Here is a 16,856-nt window from a genome sequence, read left to right on the forward strand (position 1 = left end):
CTGGTTTTATCCAGAAGCCTGCCATTAATCCCTCTATCAATATTTTGAAAACTGCAAAAGTCTACTTGTGACAATTTTCTAGATGACATTAAATAGTATCAGTACTCAGCTTTGAGGTAGTACAGCAGACAAACTGTTTGGTCTGTAAAAAATCATTTAAAAAAATTGTGTGGGTGCTGTGGTGCCAGGGGTTAAACACAACCCACATAAGGAGGCCTTAGTCCTCGACACGGTTGTTGCAGGTTCGATTCCTGGCCTGGTGACCTTTGATCCATCTCTTCCCTATTCTCTCATTATCCTGTCAATTCACTATCAAATAAAGGTCACTAGAGCCAATAAAACCTTTAAAAATAAAAAAATGTGTTGACTAGTGTACCACACGGCAGACATTGTGTTGCATCAAGGCCCTACATTTGTGAAAATTGCACAGTAAAATTTTCTTTTACATGTTATATCAGCATCAATATCAGAGATGACAAACCAAATTTTGACCATTCCGAAACACAAAATCCTTCTGCAGGTTACAATCAATGACAAGAGAACATTCTAAAGTAGCCATGGGAATGACAACTTTAAACATAAACTACATTTAATTTATTTACAATATTGGCGCTTCGTACTGTTGTTTTAGAATTTAAAAAAACTGTTGTTAATTCAAGTTGTCTCAACATTTTCACTGCAGGTAAAATCAGAAATCCCCACATTTGAAAGTGCTTGACAGAAATAGCACCTCATCATATAGTGCAATGAGTTCTGATGAGCTGCCGGGCCATCTCCATGTTCCCACTGGACTGATAGATGAGTGATAAGTTAAAAGCAATCTCTCTCCTCAAATCAACCTGATCTCCTGAGATTCCCTGAGAGAGGAAAGAGAAGTTTAGATGGAAACAGTCAGACCATCATTTTTAACTTGTAATTATACGACAGACTAGCCATACTAATAAAAAAATTAATTACAAGATCATTATAAAATTACAAAAATAAACTACAGAGAATAAACTTGCAATAATGAAAGAATAAAGTCATATTATGACAATAAAGTTGTAATATGAAAATAAAGTGAATATTGTGAGAATAAAGTTTTAATATTACCAGAATAAGGTCGTAAAATGACTCTGTTCTCATAATACACTTTATTCTCATTCTTTGACTTTTTTTCCTCGCAATATTATGACTTTTATTTTGTTTTCTAATGACTTTATTATTACAAGAATAAAGTCGTAACATTACCAGAATATAGTTATAATTTTATGTCTCTTCTAGTAATGACTTTCTCATATTATTTTGAATTTATTCTTGTAATCTGACTTCATTCAACATGACCAGCTGTGCAGTTCACCTACATCCAGTTTCCATGCAGGTAGCGACAGCGCCTTTTGGTAATAATGTATGGCCAAATGTGTAAGGCCCATCTGGTGCAGAGCTCGGCCCAGATTGTACAAGCTCTCCTGACACTCTCCACGCAGCTCCACGTATCGCCACAAGAAGGAAAATCCCTAAAAATACCAAGACACATTCTAAAAACCCCAATCAGCTGCAGGAAACGTAAGCCAAACAACCAGAGCAAAATGAAACAGAACAACATGTACCTGCAGTACTAGAGCATGACGTTTGGCTACATACTTCTGGGAGGCCATGTGGAAAAAGGTGAGACCCACATAAAGGCTGTGCAGTGGGTTTTCTGGGTGGGTCTTTAAAGCCTGAATGTACTGTCCTGAAAAACACAAACATATGAAACACTTTCAGCATATTACAATGCTAAAATGTAAAGTTTCTGGGTAAAGAGAGACAACAAATAATTTCAAAGCATGTTCCAAATTCAACAAGATATGTATTATGTTTAAATAACAAATCCATTAGAGAAATTTAAAAAACAGCAGCCACAGATGTCTATGAAATGTTTTTTTTTCCAAATTCAACTCTAGACTCAAGTCTTTTCATCCGAGTCAGTCAAATCTGCACTGATCAAAATCTAAATATTTTCCAGAGTCTGTCTGTATTCTGCATTCGCTGTAGTTTAGGAATTCTGCTTGTTTTGCAAGAGCAAAATTAAAATTGTAATCTTGAAATCTTTAGAAAAAACATGCATCTTTTTCTCACATTTAATTCAACGTGGTACAAGCTGCTTTGTTTTATAGTGAAAATTTATCAAATATATTTACTCTGTTGCATTTATAATAATATATGTTATAGATATGTTGTTGCATGTTATTTACATCTGGAAATTTTGCACAATTCTGCAGGAGAAAAAGCCTTTTGCTTGCCACCCATAACCGCTCTACTGTGGTAGAACAATTCCGATAACAAAATGAAACCTGAAGATTTATGTACTATTAATTTAGTGCAGTGCGCCACAGGAAAGAGAAAATAAAGCAGAAAATAATTATGGAAGTATAACTCAAAACTACTCCTTTCTTCTCGCTCTGTGTGTGTCTGCAACGAGTCTGTATGCAGACACAAACTTACCAGAGCAACTGACAACAAGGCAACTAATGTATAAGGATTCAACACCAAAAGACACAAACAGAACATTCAGTCCGTAACACTTTTATGTTTTCAGGCTTGAAGTTTATTTTGTGATTGAGTGATCGCTGTAGATTAGCTAACAATGCAGTACCACGGCCATGGCTAAGCTACCACAGCGGTGGTTGATTAGGGTTAATTAATTTAAACACCTGCTCTACTGACGATCTGTTTTAAGTGAACAGAAACACACCAAATTATAAGCACATCTACATGTTACCTTGTTATCTAGTTGTCAGAGTTGGCAATCAGCAGCAAAGCACTGTGTCCCTTTTTCTTTTATACATTAGGAATGCATTTAAGATTTAGTGTGTTCTGTTGACAACTCAACAGCTAAACCAATGGCAGTCATCGTCAGTGAGCACGTTTTTGCCTTCCAGTACAGACATTGGAGGAGGCGGGATCTTGTGGACCTGACGTCACGCTGCATTGTGATAATATTCTTTCTCAAATACATTTTTAGGAGGGAATAAAATACAGGGACATCTTATTTACTCCTGTTTCCACCTCAAGATGTAGTTGTTCATGAAATAAGGTAGCACCATTTGCAAATTTACCATGTAAGCAACTCCTAAACAACGCTAATGTATCCTAGCCTTACGTACCCAGAGCGTGCTTGAAGCTTCCAGACACCATGGCGTTGTGTCCGCACAGAACACACAGTGCATGGTTGTCAGGATGCTTTAACAGCAGCCGTAGACAGAAGCGGTGGTGGCGCTGGTGCTGGGACGATATTGTCAGCTAGTGAGAAAGAAACAATCAGGTAATACACTACAAGATGTAGCTGGCATGTTATTTAATATGTGAAAACAGAGATAAGGAAAGATACCTGATGAAAAATGTTCCAAAACTGAGGTAGATCTACATTTTCTATAAGCATTAATCTGATGAGGAAAAAGCAAAAATCAATAAAAACAAAACAGTCACCATATAGCATACTCTGCTTTTATTTCACCATCTGCACCTGATGTAGTTGTATGCCTTATAGTAGTTTTGGTTTAGGACGGTGGCAGAGAGGCCAAAGAACTCCAGCTCCTTCCTCCTGGGCTTGTTGTCATAGAAGGAGTAGAACTCCATGGCCGACTCCACCAGGAGATCCACCTCCTCGTAACGCTGCAGGTCACACAAGCCCAGCAGGCAGCTGAGCAACAGCTGCCACCAGTCCTCTTTGGATAAAACGTTGGTTTTACCTGAGCACAAAGATTAGATTAGACGGTGTTTGAGGACAACCTCCCTAAAAATGTGGAAGATTCAAATGATTCCAGTTTATCTGTCTATGTTTGATACTCTACATACACATGTTGTCCAGATAGGCACTTTCATGGTCGGCGATTTCTGGCAGCATGTCTTCAATCTTCACAAGTCTCAGGTGGTTCTGTCCTGCTAGAGTTACAGAACGAACACACACCTTGGCCCGTTGCATAGCAACCTGGAAACACACCCATCACGTTATTTGACAAGCTGCAAATGCAGGGAGTGAGAGGATTTCTCCTTCAAGATGCGATTAGAACAGGAGAGGCCTGGACAGTTTTATTGGACAAGAAATTCTCACAGTAATTATTACAGCAACCTTTAATGTTTTGAGACAATTTTTAGATAACATATTAATAATGGCACAATAATACAAGTTTGGCCTCTCAAAGGTCAATAAAGTGTTTCTAAGAAACACAGAGCACTGGAACTGGAAGTCAATTTAAATATGCAAAATAAAATGACAACCAAAATCAATAAATAAAATGGAAATAAATGCTACACGAGGAGCCGCGGAGCATATATGGTAAATATAGTCAGATATTTTGATTGGTATTTTTCTTAAACTGATGGAAAAAACTGAAGCTCGTCCGTCATTTTGACAAGTTCCAATTCACACCCCTGACTACTGGTGGAGATGTGGAACACTTTCAATTCTTTGCACATTGCAGAAGTAAATCAATCAATCAATAAAAAACATCCCTTCTGAATCTCATCTCTGACATGAACACTGAAGTAAATGCATCTTGCTGATGGGGAGCCCACAGTCTGCTGATAGGCAAGATGCTTTGGAGCATGAAGGGTTAAAAAGCACATTCCAAACTTTGTCTGACGTGGTGCATTTAACAAGTCTACTGTACATCCACAACAGAGAAATAGAAGGAGAAAGTTATGTTGTGTTAATCTGTTGATTGTTTAAATTGAGGAGTAGACAGTTTTGAACTTTTCAACCTTTTGCTGCTTTTCAGGCTTCAAACATAAAGATCTAAAATTTCTATTATTTTGTGAAAAATCAACAAGTTGGACATAATCATGAGGTGGAATGAAATTTATTGGATATTTTAAATTTTTTGAACAAATAATTCACTGCTAAGTGGGGCGTGTAATATTATTCATCTCCTTTTCTTTCAGTGCAGGAAACTCACAGTGAGGATCTCTGAATGATCCAATGTTGTCCTAAATGACTGATGATGATAAATAGAATCCACCTGTGTGTAATAAAGTCCTCTATAAATGCACATGCTCTGTGATGGTCTCAGGTTGTGTTTAAAGCTCAGAGAGCATCACGAAGACCAAGGAACACACCATGCAGCTCTGATACTGTTGTGGAGAAGTTTAAAGCTGGATTTGGATACAAAAAGATTTCCCAAGATTTAAACATCTCAAGGAGCACTGAGCAAGCAATCATATTGAAATGGAAGGAGTATCAGACCACTGCAAGTCTATCAAGACCGAGCCGTCCCTCTAAACTTTCATCTGGAACAAGGAGAAGAAAGATCAGAGATTCAGCCAAGAGGCCCATGATCACTCTGGATCTACAGAGATCTACAGCTGAGGTGGGAGAGTCTGTCCATAGGACAACAATCAGTGGTACACTGCACTAATCTGATCTTTATGGGAAAGTGGCAAGAAGAAGGACATTTCTCAAAGATATCCATAAAAAGTCTCATTTAAAGTTTGACACAAGCCACCAAGGAGACACTAAACATAGAAGAAGTTGCTCTGGTCAGATGAAACCAAAATCAAACTTTTTGACCACAAGGCAAAACAATACGTTTGGCAAAAAGCAACACAGCTCATCACCCTGAACACACCATCCCCACTGTCAAACATGGTGGTGGCAGCATCATGGTTTGGGCCGGCTTTTCTTCAGCAGGGTCAGGGAACATGGTTAAAATTGATGGGAAGATGAATACAGAAGCATTCTGGAAGAAAACCTGCTGCAGTCTGCAAAAGACCAGAGACTGGGACGGAGATTTACCATCCATCAAGACAATGATCCAAAACAGAAAGCAAAATCTATAATGGAATAGTTCACAAATAAACATATCCAGGAGTTAGAATGGTCAAGTCAAAGCCCAGACCTGAATCCAGTGGAGAATCTGTGGAAAGAGCTGAAAGCTGCTGTTCATAAACTCTCACTGAGCTCCAGCTGTTTGGGCAAGAACTTCAGTCTCTTGATGTGCAAAACTGATAGAGACAAAACCAAGCGACTTGCAGCTGTAATCGCAGCAAAAAGGTGGCGCTACAAAATATTAACACAAGGGGGCCAAATGATATTACAGTTTTTAATTGTTAGTTTAAAATATCCAATTAAATTTGTGCCACCTCACAATTGTGTCCCACTTGTTTTTGATTTTTCACAAAATAATCAAATTTTAGATCTTTATGTTTGAAGCCTGAAAAGCAGCAAAAGATTGAAAAATTCAAGGAGGCTGAATACTTTCCCTGTATGTTTCAGTAAAATAAAATAGGAGATGTCTCTGTAAACAAAAGTGCCCTTCAAGAAATATTATCAGAATGGAAATGATCAAGCTCCTTCTAATTTATCATGTGGTTAATAGATTTGCTTATTGTGACAGTCTTAGACAAGAGTTACCTTGAGAAGCATGGAGATCATGGTGATCATAGCGTCCAGATAATCCTCCATCTTACCCTGAGTCTTCAGCAGTGTGGAGCGATGCAGCAGCAGCTTCAATTCCTACCATTAAAACACACACAAACTAATTCATATAAAGCACTTTGAATTGCCTTGTTGCTGATAATGTGCTATATTAATACAATTGGCCTGCCTTACCTTACAGTTTGCAGCCTCTATTTTGTGTTTAGTCATCATTCCTACGGCAAAACATTTTGTAATGTGGGCCAAAACTATTAAGTTGAAGGCAATAGAGAGCCACCAAATAAAATGATTTTTTATTTAATTTATTTTAACTGAATAAACAAAACACTTTTAATAAAGAAGTGATTTCTGTAGAAAACGTGAGCTGTATATCATTTCAGAACTAAAACCTAACATCTGTTGGTTTTCCTTGTTTAAAAGGAAATCAAATAAAAAAGCTCCCAAAAAACAACGTTTCCAAACTCCATTTTTTCTATTGTCTTCATCTGGAATTTTCTGTTGAATTTGTTATGGATATATGATTCTGTGTCTCTTATCTGCTCACATACGCACTGCTGCATGCATAATTCAGGCAGGTCAAAGCTCTGAGGGAGGCTGAGGAATGAGGAGAGGATGGAAGCCGACCTCACGTCACAATCTTTGCTTTACTTGGGGTCACTCTGAAGGTGAGTGGATCCCAGTGCTGGGCTGTGAATGTCAACAGCTCCTCCCTCCTGGACTGTTCCATTTGTGTGATTTGTAACATTTGATCATTTTTGGCATTAAAGTCTCTTTCACACTTAACCAAATCTAATTATTTCTCAAGGTAATGACTGGGAGGCGTTTTGGTCTGGTCCCACAACTGGTAAACAAACCTGAGTGTTGTATTGAAGAGAAAGATGGTGCAGCACAAAAACAAAAATCCTTCTGCATTTAATTAAGTTAATTTAATCATTTTTTAATGAAATAAACACAACAATAGCTGTTGATGTGGAGCACAACATTATAAGCAAGCAAAGTTCTAAAAAACAAAGAACAGATCTCACTACCTGATACTGGAGTCCTACCGATCACAGCACTGAGCCATTCAAAAAACCCAATCGCTCATGAATAACATGAATGAATCAATCCTCTCAGCAGGTATGACTTGGCTTCCTCCTGCTGTTGTTTTCTTTCCACTGGTATCTTCAGTTTTTCCTTTGAGTAATCTGGTTTTAAGCCAATTATTAGTCTTTGACATTTTTTTAATCAAAATCCTTTGGTAAGCTAACTTTATGCATTGCACTTTGAGTTCACATCACAGCAAATGAACAGATCTTCACATGCAGTATCTTGCAGACCACTAGGGAGCATCCGTGGAGCAGCACTGGTCCGGGGACCACAGTTTGAGAAATACTGTCTTAGATGGTCCCCCAACAAAAACATCCCCACTTCAGCAGACATAAAAAAAGACATCCAAAGAACACAGCCTGACCTTCTGTGCAGCGGACGAATCCTGGGCCAGCGTGTCGCTATCGTACATGGACTCCAACGCTTTCAGAGCACAGTCCATCCGCCCCAGCTGCTGCTGCACCGTGGCGAGAGACAACCGGGCCTCCAGGTGCAGCGGGGCCATCTCCACCACCTTGGTGTAGCTCTCTGCTGCCGCCTTCATGTGGCCCAGGGCCTTAAGACACTCTGTGACACAAACAGGGGACATCACTTGAAAATAGACGAGCTGCGTTTCCATTACAAATGCGCTCAAAACTGATCAATATATTATAAATATTATCAGAAAAAATAAAATGCAATTTTGTAATTAAGAAAAGCAAATCAAATCATCACACTCTTAAGCCTCCCAAGGTCTATTCAGGGGTCCTGGAGAGGAGGGTCCGTTGGATAGTCAACCTCGGATTCAGGAAGAGCAGTGTGGTTTTCGTCCTGGTCGTGGAACACTAGACCAGCTCTACACCCTCAGCAGGTCCTGGAGGGTGCATGGGAGTTCGCTCAACCAATCTACATGTGTTTTGTGGACTTAGAGAAGGTGTTCGACTGTGTCCCTCGGGGAACCCTGTGGGGGGTTCTCCGGGAGTATGGGGTACCGGGCTCTTTGATACGGGCTGTCAGGTCCCTGTATGACCGGTTTCAGAGTCTGGTCCGCATTGCCGGCAGTAAGTTGGGCTCGTTTCCGGTGAGAGTTGGACTCCGCCAGGGCTGCCCTTTGTCACCGATTCTGTTCATTACTTTCATGGACAGAATTTCAAGGCGCAGCCAGGGTGTTGAGGGGATCCGTTTTGGTGGCCTTAGGATCGCATCTCTGCTTTTTGCGGATGATGTGATCCTTTTGGCTTCATCGGGACGTGATCTGCAGCTCTCGCCGGAGCGGTTCGCAGCCGAGTGTGAAGCGGCTGGGATGGCCATCAGTGCCTCCAAATCCGAGGCGATGGTCTTGAGTCGGAAAAGGGTAGAGTGCCTTCTCCGGGTCAGGGGGGGTGTCCTGCCCCAAGTGGAGGAGTTTAAGTATCTCGGGATCTTGTTCACGAATGGGGGAAGAAGGGAGCGGGAGATCGACAGGCGGATTGGCGCAGCGTCTGCCGCCAAGCGGGCGCTGTACTGGTCCGTCGTGGTGAAGAGAGAGCTGAGCCAAAAAGCAAAGCTCTCGATTTACCGGTCGATCTACTTTCCAACCCTCATCTATGGTCATGAGCTTTGGGTCATGACCGAAAGAACGAGATAGCGGATACAAGCGGCCGAAATGGGTTTTCTCCGTAGGGTGGCTGGGCTCTCCCTTAGAGATAGGGTGAGAAGCTCAGTCATCCAGGAGGGACTCAGAGTAGAGCCGCTGCTCCTTCATGTCGAGAGGGGCCAGTTGAGGTGGCTCGGGCATCCTGACCAGATGGTCAGGATGCCTCCTGGACGCCTCCCTGGTGAGGTGTTCCGGGTACGTCCCACCGGGAGGAGGCCCCGGGGAAGACCCAGGACACGCTGGAGGGTCTATGTCTCTCGGCTGGCCGGGGAACGCCTTGGGATTCCTTCGGAGGAGCTGGAACAAGTGGCTAGGGAGAGGGAAGTCTGGGCCTCCCTTCTGAAGCTGCTACCCCCGCGACCCGACCCCGGATAAGCGGAAGAAGATGGATGGATGGATGGATGGAAATAAAATCACTAGATCACTAGATGTGATTTGTTTTTAGTGCAATGTCAAATTGTACAATTACACGGTCAGTAGAAATTCTGCAAATGTCCTCCTGCAAAGAAAACACTGAACAAATACAGTACATCCAAACAGGCTTCCAACTCATTTTTATATTTCTGACTTTTCCAGACTTGAAAAAAGGAAAACAACAATGAGAGAATGGGGGCAGGATGCAGGGAAAGAAGAAAGGAGACAAAAATAGACAGTAGGAACAATGAAAAGAAGGAATGACATAAAGAAGGACGGAAGGAATAAAGTAAGGTTATTTGGGGAAAACCCAGATATTTTTAATAATTGTGGTCAAGTCTCTCTTTGAATTTTTTAATCCTGCTCACTATTCTAGGACTAAGTATGAAATCCTGCAAGATTTTGTGGAATTTCAGTTTTTAAAAGTAGGGTAGGGACAATTGTTTGGTCTCCGAGAACATATGTTAGACAAAGAAGTTTAGGGTAGGGTGCTGCAGGTGGGCTTTAAATCATTTGCTTTTCATTTTTGATTATTATGTGCCTAATGATGCACCTGGCAGTTTCTAGAGGCCTCAGATCTTCAAAAGAATGGGTTATCTTGTCTCATTGTTTGGAGCATGCTATTACTAACATTAGCATGATATATTAAGGCTGATGCTATGTTTTTGTTGATGACTATTTAGTTAATTTGTTCAACATTATTTGATGAAGGAGAGCTGCATATTCTCCGATGGTGAAATATTTAACATTTAGTTCTATATTACTGAAAATAAGGAGCCCTCTATTTGAATTAATGTCAATGTATTGGGTTTAGATAACCAGTTAAGTGAATCACTCTTTCTACCAAAGGCGGGAGAAAAAGCCTTCATTTAATTTGTTGTCTTGGGTATTTAGTTGATTTTTTTCAGAATGTTTTCCAGTTCAGAAGTGAAATGCTTGTTAGAAAGTGTATTGGTCTTCAACAGGCTGTACTTGCGTTGCTATGTCATTACTCTTATATTATTCAAAAAGAGACTTAAAATAACAACATGATCATTTATTGCAAGAATTTGTGGGACAATTTATCATCCAGAAAAATGTTATTGTGACCGGCTTATTCAAAAAAAAGAGAGAAACAGAAAGATTAGACAGGAAAGAGACCTACAACTATTTTTTTTTTTACCATACTCTTATTACCTTGGCCGTCAGTTATACAGATCTGGATTAAAAAGAACATCTCTAAATGTCCAAAGGACACTTTAAGATGTCCTTCTGACATAGACATACGCTCTGTGTCAGAAGGACATTTTAAGTTCTTCTGGTGGAAGGAATTACGGTAAAATGTTTGTCAGTGACTCAGCTCCCACCTGCGTGCCGCAGCCAGACCACAGCTAGGTCGTACTTCTCAGAGACGACGAGGGCCGACAGCAAAGGCAGAGCAGACGTGTAGCGTCCCTGCTCCAAGTAAGCTTCAGCCACGTCCAGGTACAGGTCCCCGATCTCCTCTGGACTCTGTTCCATCAAAGTCGACACTAAGCCCTGCAGAAACAAACAACCTGTACTAAAGTGGGCTCATGGTTTCTAAGCTGTGGACTGGTACAAAGTGATGACTTGTCTTTACCTCAGACGGTGAGAAAACATTTAGCTGTATGAGGCAGACAATGAGCTTGGCCCTGAGATCAACTGGGACACTGTCTGGAACCTGAACATCCAGAATTTCATCTGCAGGAACATCAGACATACAAATATTACTTATACTTCCCAACTGGTTACCAATCCTCTTACCTGTGAAAGATTTTTTTTCCTTCATTTCGTTTCATAGCAGACTCTAAAAACAGTCTAAATACAGACTCTTTTGTTAGAGTCTGTATACTCCAGCTAACAATTAGTTGATTAGTAAATTTGATTATTTCAATAATCATTTCATCACGATTAATTCAATTAATTGTTTCACCCCTAATATGTACAAAATCTATTAGAACACAGATGAAAATATTGTCTAAGTTTTTGCCTTTGGACACTGCAGCATTATAAAGCTGCGGGAGCAAAGTTTCCTAATTTTGTTGTAAATTAAGAAGCCTTAATGAACAACAAAAATCTGCAAGAAGACTTCCAAGCAGGAGCCAATGAGATTTTTGTTTCCACAAAGACCCATACTGACTGAACACCAACAAACAGGTAGGGTAATGATCTCACCGTTGTCCTCTGCAGTGTTTGACTTTGTGCCCTCTTCCCCTTCCTTCTGCTGCTCCTCTGTCACCATGTCCTTCACAGACAGAGCTGAGCTTTCTGATGGAGACGCTGCTCGAATCAACACAATGTCTGCAAATTTGACCAGAACCTAGAGTAGATACACACACCTTAGAGACAGAACACACTTTACTCTGACACTCCGTTGCATAGACATATATCTGAACCTGCAGGGTCTTCTTGTACTGGCGGTTGCAAATGTAGAGCTCAGCTGCCATGTTGAGGAAATCATCGCTGACCAAGCCAGGGTGTCGGGCCAGACCTTCCTCTATCACACTCAATGCTGAGGGCAGGTCATTGCTCTCATAGTAACTCCTGCAACACAAACAGATGAAGTACTGCCTATCTGACTGGATGCATGTGTATTCAGTCCAAAAAGTCCATTACTTAGCCATGTCTTTGGACAACTGCATGAAGTGCTCCCCATCCTCCTGAGGCAGCAGAGACAGGATCTTGCGGTAGCCGTCCATGCACTGCTTGTGCTCCCCCAAGCGCATCTGGAGACTGGAGCGTTCCCACAGGTAGCGGACATTGGTGGGATCATACTTGATGGCTGCAGGAAAGAGGCCAATCGGGCGTCACTCTGACTTTAAACACATTGCCTGTCTCCCACTTAGCACCGCTTAGACCAGAACATGACTAGGCTTCAGACAGACTCACTGATGTTTAGATATTATTTATATTATCAATTAGAATTGGCCTACTTAACTCTGATAAGTAATCAACAGCACTGAAAAAACACAAAATATTACTAAGTATTTTAGTCTAGTTTTTGCAAATATCTTAGTACTTGTGAGATAAGGCAAAATTAACTGATAAGTAACTTTTCAGGAAGATCTCTGTTCTTGTTTTCAGTGTTTGGGTAGACCTCTAAAGGGTTAATAGAGGGGCGATGTTGTGATGACTACCTGAAGGTGGAGTTTCAGAAAGACAGGAAGTTTTGAAATAGACAGAGAGTTATTTCAAGGTTTTAAACTACAATGTGAAATTTCTTTTAGCTCATATTTGATATAACCAGCATTTTTATAACAAGTGAATGTTAGACCCAATAACACATCAAAAATACTTTTCTGTCAGTTTTATTGTGCTTCTTATGCTTGTTTCATTCTTTGTGTAATTTAACGTTGATTTTTAGAGTACAGTGCTTTGCGATTTCATGTCTGTGAAAAGTGATTTATAAATAAACATTTACTTCCATACTTTACTATTTAACCCAAATCAGGCAGTTCTCATCAATTACACACATTATGAATATTAGTCTAGCCAATGAAAGTAATTATAAAGATTACCAAACTAAAATGAGAAAAGTTTATACTGATTTAATGTCAGACAGGAAGAAAAATGGCTGGTGTAAATATGTAGTGTAATCTCAATTCAACACTACTACAACTATCACAGAAGGTGCACCTGATCTTCCTCTTTTTTTGTAGAAAAGAGGAACGTTTAGAAAAACGTGGAAAAAAAACTAAATGGAACATTAAATGTAAGAGAAAATCAGACAGTGGTAAAGGTGAGGGACAGGAAGTGATGGAGATGGCTCACCTTTGGTGTAGCAGATGATGGCCTGTCGGACGTTGTCCTGCTCAAGAGACATGTCGGCCAGTCGGATCCACTCCTCACAGTCTGAAGGGTTGAGGTGGGCAGCGATGAGTCCAAACTGCAGCGCTTTGTCCACATCTCCACTGTCCTCATAGATCATGGCCAGAGTGGAGAATGGCTCATAGGCCAGAGGAGCTGAAGGACACATGTGAGGAGTCAGATCATCTACTTTTATGCAGGGAGTTCAATGAACAGCTGCTGACATTGTCTTATGATCTCCATGCACATCAAGATGGCATCCTCTTTCTCCCCCCGAGCGTAACGGATGTTGGCCTCTCCCATCAGCCCCCTGAGAGCCTGAGGCAGCTTGCTGCCATGACGACGCCCCTAGAGAGACGTAGTGAGTAAACACAAATAAAAAAAGGAGGCAAGGTGATCTTTGTTCTCAGTCTTACCTTCATCAACCTTCTGTTTTCTCGGTTCAGCTCCATCTCCAGCTTGAACACGTCTCCCACCGTCATGTCCTCCTCCTCCTCCTCATCCTCCAACTTGCTCTTCAGGCCTCTTTTGCCTCCTTGCCTCAGCCTCCTCTTCCTCTCTTTGGTCACTCCCTTTGCCTCCTCTTCCTCCTCCACATTGAAATCCCTATCATCTTTGTCATCAACATAGCTCAAGCTGTCCTCCTCTTCTGAAGACGCTGCTGCTGCCGTTTCTCCCAGAATGGAAGCAAAGGCTTGCTGTACTCCTGGGCTGACTCCGTCCTCTAAACGGAAAGAGGAAAAACTCTGCATGTTTAGGTCTGTCTACATTTAGGCAGTTCAAAAAATGACACCACAAAAAACAGACTTTATATAGCTTTATGACATACAGAGTGGGTTACAAGGTCTTTTAAAGAAAAAGCATCTGAAATGTTAAGACCTACATCATCTAAAGACTTTTTACTTTCCAGTTGTCCAGCAGAGAAACCCACACCCTCCACAAGGAAGGTAAGCCACTAAAAAAGCTGGACGTATACAGAATACTAATGGAATTATGTTTATAGAAAATTGAGTGGAAGAAAAAGGAGTGGTTGTAAAACATTCAAATGCAACTGGGACAACTACACCCTTGAGAGTGAAGCAAAGCAGAATCTATGGAATATTGTCAAAATGAAAACGAGACACGAGACGCAACAATGCAGATGACCTGAAGGTCACTTCCTGAACCACAAGCTGATCGCCTCCATGCATTGATGCAGTAATTCATGCAAAGGTAGTCCAGACCTACAGAGCCCCCTAGGGGACATGGAGATTTATTTTTATTTTTTTGTGTGTTCCCTCACAAAACCTTTTGCGTTCCCTCGCAAAACTGTACTGATCAGTTATGCGGCATAATTGAATACTGTAAGTCTTTCTTACAGTGGTCACCGTACTTTCTGATTTAATATAAGGTAAGTGTAAGGTTATATTGTAAGGTTTTTCCATGAATGTTAATATCTCGTTGTGAAATATCTGAAGTTTTATATCTTTCTTTAGGATACAAAGGCACCACAAACCTATGATATAAACAGAAACCTAACGTAAGTAGGAAAGAAATATAAATACTGTACATCCAAACTATATTTGATTGATACACAGACAGATGAGATTCCCCGAGTTAACCCAATACGGCCCTTTACCATAATTAGTTTGTCGTGTTTTTAATAATAAAACGTGTTTATTATTATTAAGTCTTTGGTGCAAAAAACTGATTGAAAATCGATTTATTTACTGCATGTTTATGTCTGTTAAGGTTGAGATGGAACTGAACATAAAAGCAGCTCTTTAAACCATTTAGCTAACCAACACAACAGAGACACAATCAAAACTGTCAGATGAGTTATTACGATAATAACTCAGAAATATAGTGTGGATGTACAGTATTTATATTTCTTTCCTACTTATGGAAGGTTTCTGTTTATATCATAGGTTTGTGGTGCCTTTGTATCCTAAAGAAAGATATAAAACTTCAGATATTTCACAACGAGATATTAACATTCATGGAAAAACCTTACATAACCTTATATTAAATCAGAAAGTACGGCGGCCACCGTAAGAAAGACTTACAGTATTCAATTATGCCGCACAACTGATCAGTACAGTTTTGCGAGGGAACACAAAAGGTTTTGCAAGGGAACGCAAAAAAATAAAATAAAAAAATCTCCATGTCCCCTAGGGGGCTCCGTACAGACCAGGTACTGATGGAATGGTTTTACCTTTTATTATGCCCACAAATTTCTACAAAACCCTTTTTAGATTCATTTTTCCTTGAAATTCCAATTTAAGACACACAATTTTGGGGTTTAATTAGCCTGGCCATTGTGTTTGTACTCTTAACATTAGAGGCAAATAATTGAATGATTCTATTAAGTCAGCTACATAAAACTTCAGAACTCCACAAGGTTGTGCTTTCTTTTCCCCTATGATTTGTAGTCAAAGAAAAAAAGTTCAGGAAGACAATCTCTCTGATGTGTAAAAATGCAAAACTGAATAGGAACAAACCAGGATTTGGAGCAGCTGAGGGAACGTTTGGTTTTAGGTAATGGTTGTGATCAGGCTAGCCGTCTTACCAATAGCAGATTTTGTTTGTGCCGAGGTTGAAGGTTTGTTTTCATCTTCTGTAAATTCCTCTGAGTCCTGGTGGAAAATGGAAAAAGGGTGATTAGAGGGAGATCCAAGACAGGGATGACTGAGGGACAGGGGCAGTCAAACAGAGACATGGAAGACATGTTCTACCTCTTAAATGGAGTTTGTGACACAAGCCTCTCAAAACTGCTGGTATTGGTTGCAAATGCACTTTATTAGACCACACGTCCTTCTTCCACTTAACTTTCCATTGATATGATTGGACAAAGCACTGAACCATGTTGGACAGCTGTTAAGTCAGCAACCATCTTACAATAAAACACCTCATTTGGGTGTTTTATTGGTCTTATAGAATATTCAAATTTTCTGACTTTTTATCAAAAGTAAGCATTAAAATGACTAAAGGTTGAAATAGACCGAATTTATGTGATAAATGTAAGTGATCAAAATAAATGCTTTTCTGTGATTTTTCTTTTTGATGTTCATTTGCATCTAAAACTGGCGCTGTATGAGGTGTACCTCCGCTTTCCGCTCGTCTCTCCGTCTGTCAAACTCTTCGAAGGTTATTCTACCTTCCAGGTAGTCGATAAGTTCTGCGCTGAACCCCGACATATCCGCTCGGCTTCGAAGATGAGCTTTATCAGATCACCTGCATTCGTATTGGACTGAAGCTCTATAAAATAGAACAGAGGCTACAGGCATTGTTGTTGTTCTTCTTCTTTTCTGTTATAGCGGACCACAGAGGTTATAGACATATTTTACCAGGAAGTTCTTCTTCTTCGTCCTTTTTTATGGCGGTTGACAAGCAACTTTTAGATGTGCATTACCGCCATCAACTGAAGAGGTTCTTCTTGGTTCCTTCTTCTTTTTATGGCGGTTGGCAAGCAACGTATTGATGTGCATTACCGCCATCTACTGGAGTGGAGTGCGGACCGGAATGCTACATTAGCCCACCCAAACAAAATCTAAA

The 16,856-nt window shown here is 40.4% G+C and overlaps 1 protein-coding gene across 2 annotated transcripts; it reads right to left on the bottom strand.

Moving 5' to 3' along the window:
• Positions 1-47: 47 nt before the first annotated feature.
• On the bottom strand, positions 48-16,755 carry gtf3c3 (general transcription factor IIIC, polypeptide 3). 2 transcript variants are annotated; one of them, XM_044109284.1, is made up of 20 exons: positions 16,649-16,755; positions 16,406-16,559; positions 15,871-15,937; positions 13,739-14,046; positions 13,547-13,670; positions 13,287-13,478; positions 12,132-12,297; positions 11,912-12,059; positions 11,691-11,835; positions 11,116-11,216; positions 10,862-11,033; positions 7,851-8,053; positions 6,374-6,475; positions 3,820-3,952; positions 3,488-3,713; positions 3,353-3,407; positions 3,129-3,264; positions 1,590-1,714; positions 1,344-1,496; positions 48-857 (listed from the first exon to the last, which is right to left on the bottom strand). In XM_044109284.1, the coding sequence occupies exons 2-20, from the start codon at positions 16,496-16,498 to the stop codon at positions 735-737; spliced, it is 2,772 nt and encodes a 923-aa protein (XP_043965219.1). In that variant the 5' UTR covers positions 16,499-16,559; positions 16,649-16,755; the 3' UTR covers positions 48-734. The 2 variants fall into 2 exon arrangements, with proteins under 2 accessions (XP_043965219.1, XP_043965220.1); XM_044109285.1 differs by having other exon boundaries at positions 16,406-16,745.
• Positions 16,756-16,856: the final 101 nt, after the last annotated feature.

This window comes from Gambusia affinis, linkage group LG24 (assembly GCF_019740435.1).
Source record: "Gambusia affinis linkage group LG24, SWU_Gaff_1.0, whole genome shotgun sequence".
NCBI classification, from domain to species: Eukaryota; Metazoa; Chordata; class Actinopteri; order Cyprinodontiformes; family Poeciliidae; genus Gambusia; species Gambusia affinis.